We start from the raw sequence: 14,630 nt of genomic DNA, 5'->3' as shown, positions 1-14,630 counted from the left end.
TCAGGTTCTACCTTCGAACTGCCATATTTTTTGAAATGCTAAGGGTTGAAATAAACTTTTCTTTACCTTGTTTTATGATTTCGTTGCACAAGACCCTTTCATGCCTTCCCCAATGACATTGTGGTAACATCACCAACTTGTAATCAAGGAATCCTATGTTTGTGATTCTGATGCCACTTTAAAACTGTATGTCCAGTGTGAATTAGTTCTCTGTATATAAAATGGACATAAGAAAAACACAGAGAAGACCTTTTCTCTCTCCTTTGCATCCAGCAAAGACTCTATATCTACTATCTGCATCAAAAATATTGAGCCCTCTGTTTATGTGCTTGTAAAATTGTACTTCATGGGAGGAAAAGAGTCAAATATACCTCATTAGTTTTTTTGTGCATTTTTTATGTACTAAGTCGAATTCAATTGTGTGTAGATGATATGGATTTGAATTTTTCCACACAGGGGCAAGAATAATCAGACTTCAAGTACAAAAAATTTCAATATTATATCTACAATTGATTATGAACAGTATGGTGGTAAGTTCCCTATTCTTGCAAAATGGAAGGAAAAACACACTTTCAGTGATTTTTTTGGGTTGCCCAAATGAAACTAAGACTTTTGTCGTAGTGTCATAGCTTAACTATGCAGAGCTTTGTGTTTGCTCTGGTAGGTGGCGTTGTATGTAAGAAAGCATACATCGTATGCATACCTGGTATGGTCTGATGGCGCAGTGTGTTGTTTACATGTGCAGAAGCACATTCACAACATGGATTGGTCCAAATGGGCCCAACGAGCAGTTATTCACTTTTTGAAGGTAGAAGGTGTTAGTGGAGTCGAAATTCACCACACCATCTGAACACTGTGCTTTTGGATTGGCTGGATGCAGGTGGGACTGCCAATTCAACCACATACTGCACTACCCTAAACAAACTGAGTAAGCAATGAAGTCCTCGATCATCCTCCCTACAGCCCCGATCTCTCACCCTGCGACTACCACATCTTAAAGGCTGCCAGTTCGTCAACGATGCTGAGGTCCGTGACGCAGTTGAAGATTGATTCCGCAGTCAACCACGGACGTTCTTCGCTCAGGGTATCCATCAGTGGCGTAGCATTATACTACACCCATACACCCAGCGTTCCCAGATTTAAAATTTCAAAAATGTGTAAATGCTGTAAATGTAAAGTAAAACCTTACTAATATCATATATGTTTGACCTTCATGGCATTATAATAGCTATTTTTCGCGATCCACTTGCAACGCTTCACTAACAACACTCGTTCTAGCATTTTTTTCAATGCCTTTCCTGGCTGGATGTCTGGTAGGTTTGGCATAAAGGACTCTATATTCCTTGCTGCCTATCTGGAGGGAAAGCTTCGATCTCTACAGCACGCGCGCAATGCTCTCTTGAATGCCGGCATATGGAGCAGAGAGCCACGTGATTTGTTCTGGGGCTCATGTGAGCCTTCCTGCCTTTGGACGCAGATGGCAGAAGCAGAATTCCTACCTGTTTCTTCGTGCTCATGCTGTGTGATGCTACAATACACAATATTGACTGACATAACTCTACCAAACTCAAATATGCCATTTCTTAATGACCACTGCATTGTATAATTTATTGCACGGACAGCGATGTGCATTATAAACTAAAAGATCAACACAGTTTTTGTCAAATAAGTTGGTGAAGTCCTCGTAGCAGAAGTTCAGCCTGTGGATGCTCTACCACTTAACTCGCAAAACTATTCTTTTTTATTATTATTATTTTTTCGTTAGTATATAACTACTTAATATTATGTCAATGGAAATGTTTAGCATTCATTTGAAAACTCTTAACATCGAATGGTCTCTGGACAAAATTATTTTAAAATATTTATCAGCTTTCTCAAGACGCAATAAACAGTGATCTGAATTATTAATCGGCACTGTTATGTCAGTAGAGTGTACGATAGTTGGATCATCCACCCATCTCTGTGTCAGAGTATTTTGCACAGCGTGCCAAGACGACAGAGGTCCATGGTTCAAATCCTGGCATGAGTACGGGTGTTCTTTGTGAGTGTCCCTTCATCAATATCATCACTCATATTCACTATTAACCAAAAGTGATTGAAAAGCGAAGTAAAATAAACCAAATCAATCAGTAGTTGGATCATCCAAAACAATGTTGTCTACTGTTGTTCAGAGGCGCTTCTGATTCAGGTAGGTTTTTTTAATGACTTGTGTCATGCCGAAAGGTTTCCTTGATTATAAAAAAGGTATAAAACACCAGAGTTCAAAACATTTGTTGCGTAGCGAGGCATCTCATTTTCTAGCTAAAACATGCATGGATCGTTTTATTGAAAACCCAGTTGACTTCAGGCAAATAAACAATACCTGTGGCGACTAATTCCATAAGTAAATTATTAAGCAAAAAGGGGCCGATCCTTCCTTCGGACTTGGCATTCCCACCCAAAATGCCCATGCTATACCACTGGTATCCATACCCTTGTGATGCGCTGGAACACTTGCTTGAACAGACAAGGTGACAATGTGTAGAGGATATGTCACCCATGGATCATTTTTACTTCCTGTATGTTCATATATTCCAACCAATAAATCATTACAGAAAAAGCCAAGACTCTCACTTTCATTTGGGCAACCCTTATAATAAGAAAATGCAATGAGGAATAATTTTCAGATAACGTTTATTAACAAATAGATATTTGAAGCTTTTCAGTAAGGTATATATTTTTTTCCTCCCATGGAGTACAATTTTTACAAGCATGCAAACCAAGGGCTGATTATTTTTGACGTGGATAGTAGTTAGAGGGAGGTGTTTGTAGGGATTTCTTCACAGGCTTGACATGGGGATATGACAGAAAAGAAAAACACACACACACACACACTTACACACATATATATATATACACAAAAAGGTGGCTCTTAACCAGGGGTCAGTGAACCCTCGGCCATCTCTGGCACTTTGGTGGGTGCTACCCTGGTGTTGAACCACAGACAACTTTAGCAGGACACCATGATGGCTGGACTTTGCATATCCAACAAGGTAACCAAAACCACGATAAAGTATCCTATGCATTTTCCTTCTTTCCTCCTTACTCTCTTCCTTATCCCTAAGGTTTACAGACTTCTGAGCCACCGTGGCATTCCTATCAGTAATTCCCTGACATCTACCAAAATGTCTAGTTTTTGCTACATCGTACAAAATTTCGATGACAAAAAACAAACTAAACCCATTTGTATTACTGCTGTCATTTTCAAAAAGTAAAATTTTATAGGTAGATTTATCAGTGAAAAATGCAGGCTCGACCAGGACTCGAACTAGAATCTCTGACATTCTGTGCCATTGCTGTACCAACTGAGCTACAGAGCCAGCCAAAACAGAACCCTAGTTTTGTCTGATTTTTCGCTCTTGCTGTTTTACCTGTGTGGAATTGACTGCATTTTTGGCCAAAGTTTCTGTTGAGTACAGTCAATGGCAAAGATAATTGTCCATCAATATTATCATTCTTTCCTATGCTACATCCTGTGTTGTTTTAAAGAATGGAATTCTCTTGCTGCGAAGCAGATGTTTTTCTCTGCTTATTCCTTTGCTACTACAATTCATGATCATAATATTGTTGAAAACGGACTGAAGGAAAATGGTGATGGACAATTTGCTTACCATTTCTTTTGCTGTTGAGTGTACATCTCCTGTGTGTTCCAAACGGTGAGGTAGAATCTTATAATACTCTGATCAAATGTTAATCACTGGAGCATTGCAGCCAGATTCCAGGATAAGCAATTGAATCTCTTCTCTCCAGGGAGTTCCAGTGACCTGCGAGGTTTGCCCTCACCACCTCTTCCTCACCGAGAAGGACCTGGAGACACTGGGTCCCCACAAGGGACAGGTGCGTCCCATGCTGGGGACCGAGGAGGATCAGAGAGCCTTGTGGGACAATCTTCATGTGATTGATTGCTTTGCTACAGATCATGGTAAGAATATTGCTAGTGTTAAGGTGTGATTGCAGGTATATTTTTTGGTATATTTTTCAGTACTTTGCACAGGTTGTTTATTGTTGCTGATTTGGTGCAATGCACCATCCCTTCTGGGTTAGAGCCCCAGCTAGACATGGAGTGTTGTTTCTTTTTAAGCGTTTCTTCATCAATTTCTTCTAGTCCTGATTCAAACGTATTGCCATTATTAACCCCAAGCTGCAAAACAAATTACATAAAATAAAAATACCTTTAAATTCTTTAGACAGTAGAAATACAAAACTATTTTAGTAGAGTATTTTAGTGATAATAAATGGTAGTGCAAATTGAAGCAAACTGCTTTAGAAATTAATTCAATTTTCCAACATAAATGCTATGATTTTTATAGTAAAGGCTGAAAACTTAATTTCATGCAGGTGAAATTTTGATTTTCTTTCTTTCAATGTAAAAACTCGAACTTCCAAATGGGAAAGCAAAAATATAATTAGTTTTTTAGTTACATTGATGCTCTGTGATTAACCTAGAGACATTCAAAGGAATGGAGAGTAAATGATTAGTAGGGGCATGCATATTTCGTTTTTGACGAAAAAACGAAATTTGAAAAAACACATTGTAGTGTTAATTTTTCATGTTTTTGAAAGGTGTGAGGTGCATTTTGTGACCATATTTTGTCACGAAATAATGCGAAATGAACTGCAAAAAGCGAAATTAACTCTTAAACACAAAATTCAGGGTTTATTCACCGCCGTGACACCTTCCGAGGTCTGAATTATCCTGAGTGTTATGCAATTCCCGGAAAATTGATTAATTCTGCTGTTAATATTGGAGAAGCAAAAATGGACTCCTTTACACAGAAATAAACTTAATACTCTGATAACTACATAAATGTGCTATTAGAAGTGAAATGTTAATTCTGTGGAATAAGTGTAGTTTTTAAATCAAATTTAGGATTATTTTCACAATTTTAAAACCAATATGTCTTTTTATATACCACTTTTCATCCATTTTTTCACCGCTATAACACCGATATTTTATTTTATTTACCGCTTTTGAACCCGAAATTGACTCAGTTTTTGTACTGAAATTTTGCCTTTTTATTTACCATAAATATGTGCCTCTAATGATTAGTAATGCAAGTTGAATAAATAGTGATTAGAGCTATAACATTGATATGTCAAATAATCATCCCTTCCTCCAAATATTAGGTGTGCAGGGCCCCAAAATGTCAGTACTACAATCAGGGAAAAAATTTCTTTCCCAAACCCCACTTTGAGATGTAAGTTTTTGAGTCTTCAGGATCCCAAATAATTTTGAATTTTCAAGTGGTCATGAATTAAAAAGTGCTTATGTTTCGAAGTTTTCTAAACTGTTAAGTATAAGAAATTTATCGGAAGTGGCATATTTCATTCCAGAAATGTAAAAAAAATTACCATGGGATGTAGAATTTGAAATTTTCAACATATCAGGAAATCCTGAACTGTGTTTCCTTTCCCAACCATTGGGCTCTCCTGTCTGAAACAAAAAAATTCTATCCTGCATACCCTTAATTAAAGATTGGCACATCATAAGGTTGTAATCCTATATTTTCACCATATCAGATATTTTAAAACATGAGCACTTGAGGCATTCAAAATATAAACGTAAGCATTCATATGGTTTAATATAGTTGTAGTACTACATGTAAAAGATCAAGGTTAATATTTTACATCTTTTACTGATACCGGTCAATACTTTCCAGGCATTTTGTTCTTTAACGGGGCCCACAAAAATACAGCCTTGCACTTTTCCGAAGTCCAATTATCCCGGAAGTTGTGCAAAATATGAATATTCCATTTATTTCAAATATGTTGAAAAACTGTATTTAGTGATCACATAACAATTATTTTAATATTCTGATTATAATTCTTGAATATTTTGAAACCAAACTAGTAAATTAAGGCTTATAATTGAAATGGAATACTCACCCACTAATATTTATCAATATTTGGAACTGCATTGAATTGTTACAATTTTTTTCAAGATTCGGTAAGAGAAAAACTTTGGGTATGGGTAAGGGCATGCATATTTCGTTTATGACGAAAAAACGAAATGTCAAAAAACACATTTTAGTGTTAATTTTTCATGTTTTTGAAAGGTGTGAGATGCATTTTGCTATCATGTATTGTCACGAAATAATGCGAAATGAACTACAAAATGCAAAATAAACTCTTAACACAAAATAGGGTTTATTTACCAACCCAACACCTTCTAAGGTCTGAATTATACTGTGAGTTATGCAATTCACAGAAAATTGATTAATTCTGCTGTTAATATTGGAGAAGCAAAAATTGATTCCTTTACACAGAAATAAATTTAATACTCTGATAACTACAAAAATGTGCTATTAGAAGTGAAATGTTAATTTTGTGTAATAAGTGTAGTTTTTAAATCAAATTTAGGATTATATTCATAATTTTAAAAACCAAAATGTCTTTTTATATACCACTTTTCATCAGATTTTCACCACTATAACACAGAAATTTTATTTCATTTACCAGTTTCTGTATCAAAATTATGCTTTTTTATTTACCAAAATTATGTGCCTCTAGGTATGGGTATTGGTTCAAAGTGAGGATGGCCACAAAATCCAATAACAGACATCTGGATTTCAAATTATCCGATATCCAAAATGGATGTAATGGATAATTCAGATATCCAAATTCAGATTTGATTAAGGATTTGTAGAAAATCTGCACAGTGAAATACAAACATGATGAATAGAAGAATATGTGGGTAGCCCGTAAAAAGTATAAATGATAAAACTCTAGATAATGGACACATTCGGATATCTGGACATTTGGGATAATCCGAATCTGCTTAATCTGAATATCCAAATATCAGATAATCAAAATTTCCAGATAATGCAGACAATTTGGATATCTGGATAATAGATATCAGATTATTCGATATCTGGATATTTGAAATCCAGATAGAAAATTACCCAATACTAAGATAAAATTTTATTTGGATTTGGCCAACTTAGTTCCAAGTTGTATCGGCTCAGCCTTACTTTTAACCCTTAAACAGAAACATACGTCTTTACTTCATAATTAGAAACATCCGGTCTGACACACCTTATTTTTTAATATTTGTTATTACATTTTTTAAAGTTTTTTGTAGACAATAAAAGGGCAAAATTATGATTAATAACTCAAATTTATTGAAAACTAAAATTACATGGGAACAAAACTAAGAAAATGTACGAGGGCTATTTTTTTTTCAAGGTCCGATCGGTCGCGAAGTAAGAACCACAGTGAAATCAAAAATGTTTTTATTTGCAACATTTAGCTACACCTTCCAGCTACTTCTCTACATAGTCGCCGTCCAGATTTAGACATTTGTCGTAGCCTGGTACCAACTTTCCAATACCCTCGTCATAGAAGGCAGCCGCCTGTGCTTTCAGCCAATTTTCTATGCTGGTCTGCAGCTCGTTGTCTGTGCCAAAATGCTGTCCTCCTAGCCAGAGTTTCATGTGCGTAAAGATATGAAAATCTGAGGGAGCCAAGTCCAGGCTGTAAGGTGGGTGATCAAACACCTCCCATCGAAAACGCTGCAGGAGCATCTGTGTTGCAGCTGCAGTGTGCGGCCGAGCATTGTCATGAAGATAGTCAATGCCTGATGACAACATTCCTCTTCGCTTATTCTGAATTGCCCTTCGTAGACATTGAAGCACCACGCTGTATGAGGCTGCAGTGATGGTCCTTTTCTGCCCCAGAACACAGTAGCCATACACTTTCTGATGGAGAAGGTTCGCTTGCACTTCTTTGGTTTACTCGGGGAAAGGGAATGCATCCACTGTTTGGATTGCTCTTTTTTCTTCATTTTCGAAATGGACCCATGTCTCGTCCTCTGTGACAATATTGTTCACAAAATTCTCTTCCTCATCATGGTAGCGCTGAAGAAACGTTAAGGCAACACCCAATCGCTGTCTTCTGTGCTGGTCGGGAATCCATCTCGCACAGAGTTTGTGGTACTGAAGTCTCTCACTCACGATGGTATAGAGAGCTGACCTTGAAATTTCGGGAAAGGACTCACTCAACACTGAAATTGTGAACAGACGATTTTCTCGAATTGCCTGATCCACTCGCTGAACAAGATCATCGGTTGGCACTTCCTTCCCTGACCGCCTGCATCATGAACGTCTGTACGTCCTGCTTCAAAGTTCCTGCACCATTGCTGCACTTTGCTGTCACTCATGAATGTTTCACCGTACACTGCACTCGTCGATGAATTTTGGCTGTATTGCACCCCTCAGCATGAAGAAATCGAATAGCTGCATGCACTTCACACTTGGCGTGCGACTCTAATGTTCTAGGCATGTTTCTGTGCTCACTGCAGGCTCCAAACTGACACGTGCGACGTGAGACTATCAACGAGCATAATAGACACACTGCGTAACACATCCGCGCACAGCTTCATCGGATTTTCAATGTGGTTTTTATTTCACGACCGATCGGACCTTGATAAAAAAAATAGCCCTCATATTATGTAAATCACTTCCAACCTTGGCATTGAATACGTAATGCGAAACACCCAGTCTGTTAGACCTGCATGTTTTCAAACAACAATAAGTCTCTCGTAACAAACAGTCACAAACTGAGCAGTAACATGTGCAGAGTGTAGGCAAGTGGTTGATGATAAGGTACTGTGGAGGGGGGAGAGACAGCTCAATCAGTGTTGCCACACTGTAGAACTACAAAACACTAAAGGTCTCGCAGACCGATGTTTCTGTTTAAGGGTTAATGCTGCTGTCTCCACTATATAAGTGCTCCTGTTTTGAAAACATATCCCTGAAGAAACAAAGTGAACTTGGAGAAATATAGGATAACAACCTTACAACAAGCCAAGGTGAGTAGTCTTGTTGATCAGTCTGTTACTCAGTCTTCCAATGGTAGTCCTTACAGAAAAATCTTTATTTTCAGCTCCACATACACTGGAGGAGAAGCTGTGTGACTCCCTTCCGGGATTTCCTGGCCTCGAGACTGTCGTGCCCTTGTTGCTGACAGCCGTGAATGAGGGAAAGCTTACACTTGAGGTAAGTGTGAATGGAAAGTGCAATTGAATAATACGCATTATTACAACCTGAAGGAAAAGTCTTTCAACTCTTATGTCACATCCTTTGGAACTGCTCTTGTTTTAACATAAGAATCCTACAAATCTTTCAAGGTAGATTTCTAGCCCAACTTGTATTTTTCCACCACAATACTTAAAAGTAGTATCCAGTCATAGATTCGTTTGCAATATCATTAAAAAACCTCTGTTTTTGTACATTTTTTTTTTTCAGGTGAGGTAGAGGGGATGTATAAATATTACCAGGTTTTACTGTGTTGTTTGCAGTGTAAAGGGTTCAAGAACTGAAACAAAATGTCAGCAAAGTCACTGATAACTAGACCTCGGATTTTTAGGTTCTAAAAACTGTGTTTGTAGGTTCCTAAAATAGGCTCTAAAAATCCAAAAATAGTTTCCAAAAATCCTGAAATGAGTTTCAAAAAGACTTAATTTGATACAAAATTTTTGAAAAATACTGATTAGATACAATCATTAAAAACAAAATTTCACAAGAACCGTAATAACCAAATATTAATTTTCTAAACAAATTTTCATTTCTTTATATAATTTTCAAAATTATCTACAAATTATTATAATACTGTAGTTGTGCTGTTAGAAAATGTTACTTGTTCATTTGAAAAATGAATTACGTATGTGTAAGTTGCTGCACAATATCAGGGTGGCTATTCACTTGGAATTCCTCGAATTCTGGGAATTACACATGAATTATTGGCTCCGGAAATTATGCGTGAATTATTGGCTCTGGAAATTATTCATGAATTTTGACAAAACATGATATAAAAGTACAAGCGGATGTTTTTTCTATTCGAATTTTTTCTCTGTAGATGTGAAAAATTGCAACTTTTATTAATCCAAATCCCATTAAATTTATACATGTTTATAAATGCCCTGAGGCAAGTTTCTCTCAGTTTAGCTTCTTTTTAGGAAGAAAAAGAAAGCTACATGGAAAATAAAACTAAATTTTCTCAATCTGTTTACTTTCTTAGTGTCTTTTACAGAACAATCTATTTGACAGACGGAAGATTATTACAAAATAATATATCTTGAAGTTGATTAGGTAAATTTTTGTGTACATTGGAATCATACAAACCCTTTATATTGTCAATATTTTTGTGTGTGGAAGGGTAGGGTGAGAGTTGGCAATACGTAAGGTTGGAATAGAGAAAACATCTGCTTGTATCCTTGAAGTTTTGGAAAGTTCCCCTTGAAAACCAGGAATTATACTAGTGACCACCATGAATCTTTGCGTTACCCACACTCAAACTCCGCCTTTTGTCTGTGAGGATCATTTCATGTGCTGAAAATTATCTTTCAACAGAACCATAGTCAGTAGTGCAAATTTGAATGCTGAAACATTTCTTTGCAAGGCGTGAATCCCAAGAAGGACCAAACTGACAAGAGAGTGGGCAAGGCCGGACAGATCAGAAGTTTGCACTTGAGACTGTGCAGGCAGTAGAGACTATTGGGTGCCAAAACTGAGAATGGGGAAGGGGAGGGGGGGCAAAGACAGCTTACTTTATCTTAGTAGGCAAGGCTTAGAATTAAGAGTGTATAGTGCAGGGGTAAAAAGTATGGGGGAACTGTCCTATTTCTGACATCACTGTTACCTGCAGATAACAGTGACGTCAGACATTTTTTGTTTTGTTTAATGCTTTGATAAAGGTCATATACTTGGAGGGAGGGAAATCGACAAAAAACATGTTTCAAACATGCCAGTCACTGAATTGTTTCACCGCCAAACCTAGTAAATACCTGTGAGATATAAAAATCCTGTAAAACCTAAAGAAAATATAAAAACCTAAAAAGAGGTTTAATTTAGGCACATAAACCTAAAACAGGTTCTAACAAGCAAAATAGGTTATTTTAGGCACTATAAAACTTTGTCAATTGTTTAGTTTTTTAATGAAACGTTGATATAACTTGTTACTTCTTATTTACCTGCAAAGCAAAAAAAAGGTTAAAAACCTAAAATCCGAGGTCTACTGATAACTCCTACACTAGCAATAGTACAGTAGGATTGCTCAGCAAATTGTCCATGACTATTGTCATTAATTTTTCTCTTGCATCTTACGTGTTGTAGCCATCCATGACAGGTGGATGATTGAAAATCGAGAAATATTTGAAAAGTATATGTCTAGAGTAGACTGAATTGATAGCACTTTGAACCAATACCGATACTCTTTATCAATTCCTATCAATGCTGATGCTTGAAAATTGTAACAATTAAAGTTGTTCAAAATATTGTTTAATATTAGTGGCTAGTATTGCACTCTAATTATAAGTATCAATGTACCAGAGTTTTGCTTCACTATATTCAAGAATTGTATCAGAATATTAAAATATCTATTATGTAATCACAAAATAATTTTCTTGCATAATATTGGTACAAAATCAATGGAAACTTTGAATTTTGCATAACTACCAGGATAACTAGACTCCGTGAAAGCGTCACAAGGCATTTTTGCAAACCTAGTGATAGATCAAAATGCCAGAATTTGATGGCATTGGTATCGGATAGCCCTAGATCTAACAGTAGTCCTGCATTTTTATAGAGAGAAAAAATTATAAGCTGTGATTGTGTGAAAACGACAGCATCTTGGGAATTAGTGTAATGAATTTTTTTTAGAAAACGTATTTTTGTAAAGTTACGATATTGTTACCTGTGATAAAAATATTAATAGCAAGAGCTGTTTCTCTAAATGCAGTCAGTTGTTAAGTATTACGTACTTACTGCATTTTTCTTTGCAGGATCTGGTGGACAAGTTTCATAGAAATCCAAAGCGCATATTCAACCTTCCTGAACAGCACAACACCTACATTGAAATTGATCTCGATGAGGAGTGGATTATTCCAGATGCAATGCCCTTCAGCAAATCAAAATGGACCCCCTTTGCTGGGAGGAAGGTGAAAGGGTCCGTGCACAGGGTTGTTCTGCGAGGCGAGGTAGCATACGTCGACAATCAGGTAAAACATAACGCACAATTTATTTTTATGCTCATATATTTTAGATTTGTCTGTGTTAATAATATATCAAAGTAGGCTTGTTTTCTTCTGAAACGGAGGAATTTTAATGTTTTTGGAACTCGCATGACACATGTTTTTTATGTCATTTTGTCAAATTTATTTAGCTTTTGCTGATGAATCTTCAGTATTTTAATCCTTGCATATTGTGTACGAAAGTAAACATTTTTAGTCCTAAACGTACTGTTTACTGAATATACAGTAGTTTTGTGTGGGCAACAACCCCACCCACAATCCTACCCGTGCATTTTGAAATAAGTAGATGATTCAACTGAATTTGTCTTTTAATTTTCTGAAAAGATAGTGGAAAATTTAAAACTTGACCAGGGATCATGCCTGCATCCTTGGCATTCTGTGCCAATGCTCTGCCATTGAGCTAACTATGCCAGTCTCTATCTAGCCTCACTAATATCTATTGTTGATTATTGTTACAAGTCAGTGGAGATCCATAGTGGTTCGGATCCTACTTTAAACACTAGGTCCAGTCCCAATTATCCTATCTAAGTGGACTTCATGCACAGATAGTCTAATTGGGACTGGACCTAGAGTTTAAAGTAGTATCCGAACCACTACGGACCTCCACTGACTAATGAACCTGGGACCCCTTGATTACAAGGTGACAGTGTTACCACTACACCACCCAGGAGGATATACTAACTAATATCTAGATGGCACTAGTTGTGTCAAGTCTAAAGATAGCCTTCAGAAACTTGAACAATAATGCTTAGAACCAGCTGACCTCCATCGTGGAGTGGTTATCACTGTGCAATGTGATTCCAGGATCCTGGGTTTGAATCCCCATCTGGACATGAATTCTTTGTGAGTGTCCCTTCATCAATGTCATCATATCATCACTCATTCTCATCTTTGGGGCTAACCCATAAGTGGCAGAAAGGCGAAGCAAAATAAACCAAATTAATCATTCATAATGCTTGGTAGCTCAGTGGTAGAGTGGTTTGTAATTCCAAAGAACCAGGTTTGTTCCTGGTCGACTCTCAGTCGAATTTTCACTTACTTTTCAATAATTTTATGTTAGTTACAGAATTATAGCTCATAATTCAATTTGAACTTAATTTCCTTCAGATCCTTGTTTCCCCTGGCTTTGGACAAGACGTGAGAGACTTGCAAATGAAGAAGCAGGTACAGTTCACACAGCTTCAAGTGCACACTGGCACAGACATCAGCAGACCCCCATCTGGAATGGAAGGCTCCATCTCACCGAGGGAACTGCGTGACATGGATAAACTTGATGGAGATGTGGATGTTATTGGTATGGACCTTGATTTTTCGGTGTTATTTTTCCCCAAATATTTTTAGCACACTTTTCTACCAAATATACCTAAAAATTACACATTCATTATGCTTTTTTCATATTTCTTGCGTGACAAATACCCATGTTACATCTCCCTGTAGGTGTGCACTCGATTCCCTTCAAAACTGTGTCACTTCACTCTGTATGCTTATCGCATAACAAATATCGATGTTATGGCTCCACTTTATGCACAGATAGGCTAATTGGGGTGTGACCTTCAGTTCAAAGTGCGATCCGAACCTCACCTTTATTACAAGGCAACAATGCTACCACTATGCCATCTGTGAGGCCCACTAAATCCATGTAGAATTCACATATTTTAAGCAGTTCAAAAACACTTGAGATGTGGCTACACATTCCTAACATGTGATAGCCACTGGGATGGAGATCAAATGTCGCCAGAATGTGTGTAATACCACCAAGGGATACATCTTAAAATAAACTCAAAAGGTTGTAATTGTCGTAACTTAAAATTACATATATATATAAAATAAATTGCCAATAGCTGAAGTGATCATAAAACAAAAGCATCTGAATTTTTACCCAAAGCATCTAGTAGCCCCTGTGGCAGAGTGGTTAGCACATCGTGCTACGATGCCAGGGGTCCCAGGTTCGAATCCCACCCTGGGCATGGATTTTTGTGAGTGTGTATTCATCAATTTCATCATATCATCACTCATCCCCATTTTCGCAAATTAGCCAAGAGTGGCACAAGAAACGAAGTAAAATAAAGCAGATCAATCAATCCATCACATCTAGGGTCTTCTCTAGAATAGAATTAGTGGATACATGTCACCATATATCTAGGTTTTGTACATCAATTTTCAATTGATCTCTACAGTAATGGGAGAGTAGGTAAACCAGTGTGAATTTTTTTTACGAATACCAACAACCAGTATTATGCGAATTCATATAGAATTTAAAAAAAATATATTTGTACTAAACTTATTTTTAAGTGAAGCTCTATATGTGCTCTCTAATTTTATTTCTATCTCTATCTATTTCAATGTCTGTCTATCTATATATTGTAGGGATGTGACATATTAATCGGTACTCTATCAGTATCAACTGATATATTCATATCCATGTATCAGTTTATTGGTGAGATTACCAATATATCTATAAATATCTTACAATTTAGGGCAATATTGTGCCATTTTGGACATACATAGATAATCTTCATTCCATACTTTTTAAAAGTGAATGTATAAATATGCAACTTCTATT

General features: G+C 36.7%; 1 protein-coding gene across 1 annotated transcript in view; it reads left to right on the top strand.

Moving 5' to 3' along the window:
• r (carbamoyl-phosphate synthetase 2, aspartate transcarbamylase, and dihydroorotase rudimentary) overlaps window positions 1-14,630 on the top strand; it is a 228,192-nt gene that overhangs the window by 193,123 nt on the left and 20,439 nt on the right. Inside the window, exons 25-28 of the mRNA XM_083130942.1 lie at window positions 3,790-3,961; window positions 8,923-9,035; window positions 11,819-12,034; window positions 13,175-13,361. Coding sequence (XP_082987068.1) covers window positions 3,790-3,961; window positions 8,923-9,035; window positions 11,819-12,034; window positions 13,175-13,361 — 688 coding nt within the window. The remainder of the gene's footprint in view (window positions 1-3,789; window positions 3,962-8,922; window positions 9,036-11,818; window positions 12,035-13,174; window positions 13,362-14,630) is intronic.

This window comes from Lepisma saccharinum, chromosome 1 (genome assembly GCF_977018435.1).
Source record: "Lepisma saccharinum chromosome 1, izLepSacc3.1, whole genome shotgun sequence".
NCBI lineage: Eukaryota > Metazoa > Arthropoda > Insecta > Zygentoma > Lepismatidae > Lepisma > Lepisma saccharinum.
The sequence above is the reverse complement of the archived record's forward strand: the minus strand, read 5'-3'. Positions and strand labels throughout refer to the sequence as shown.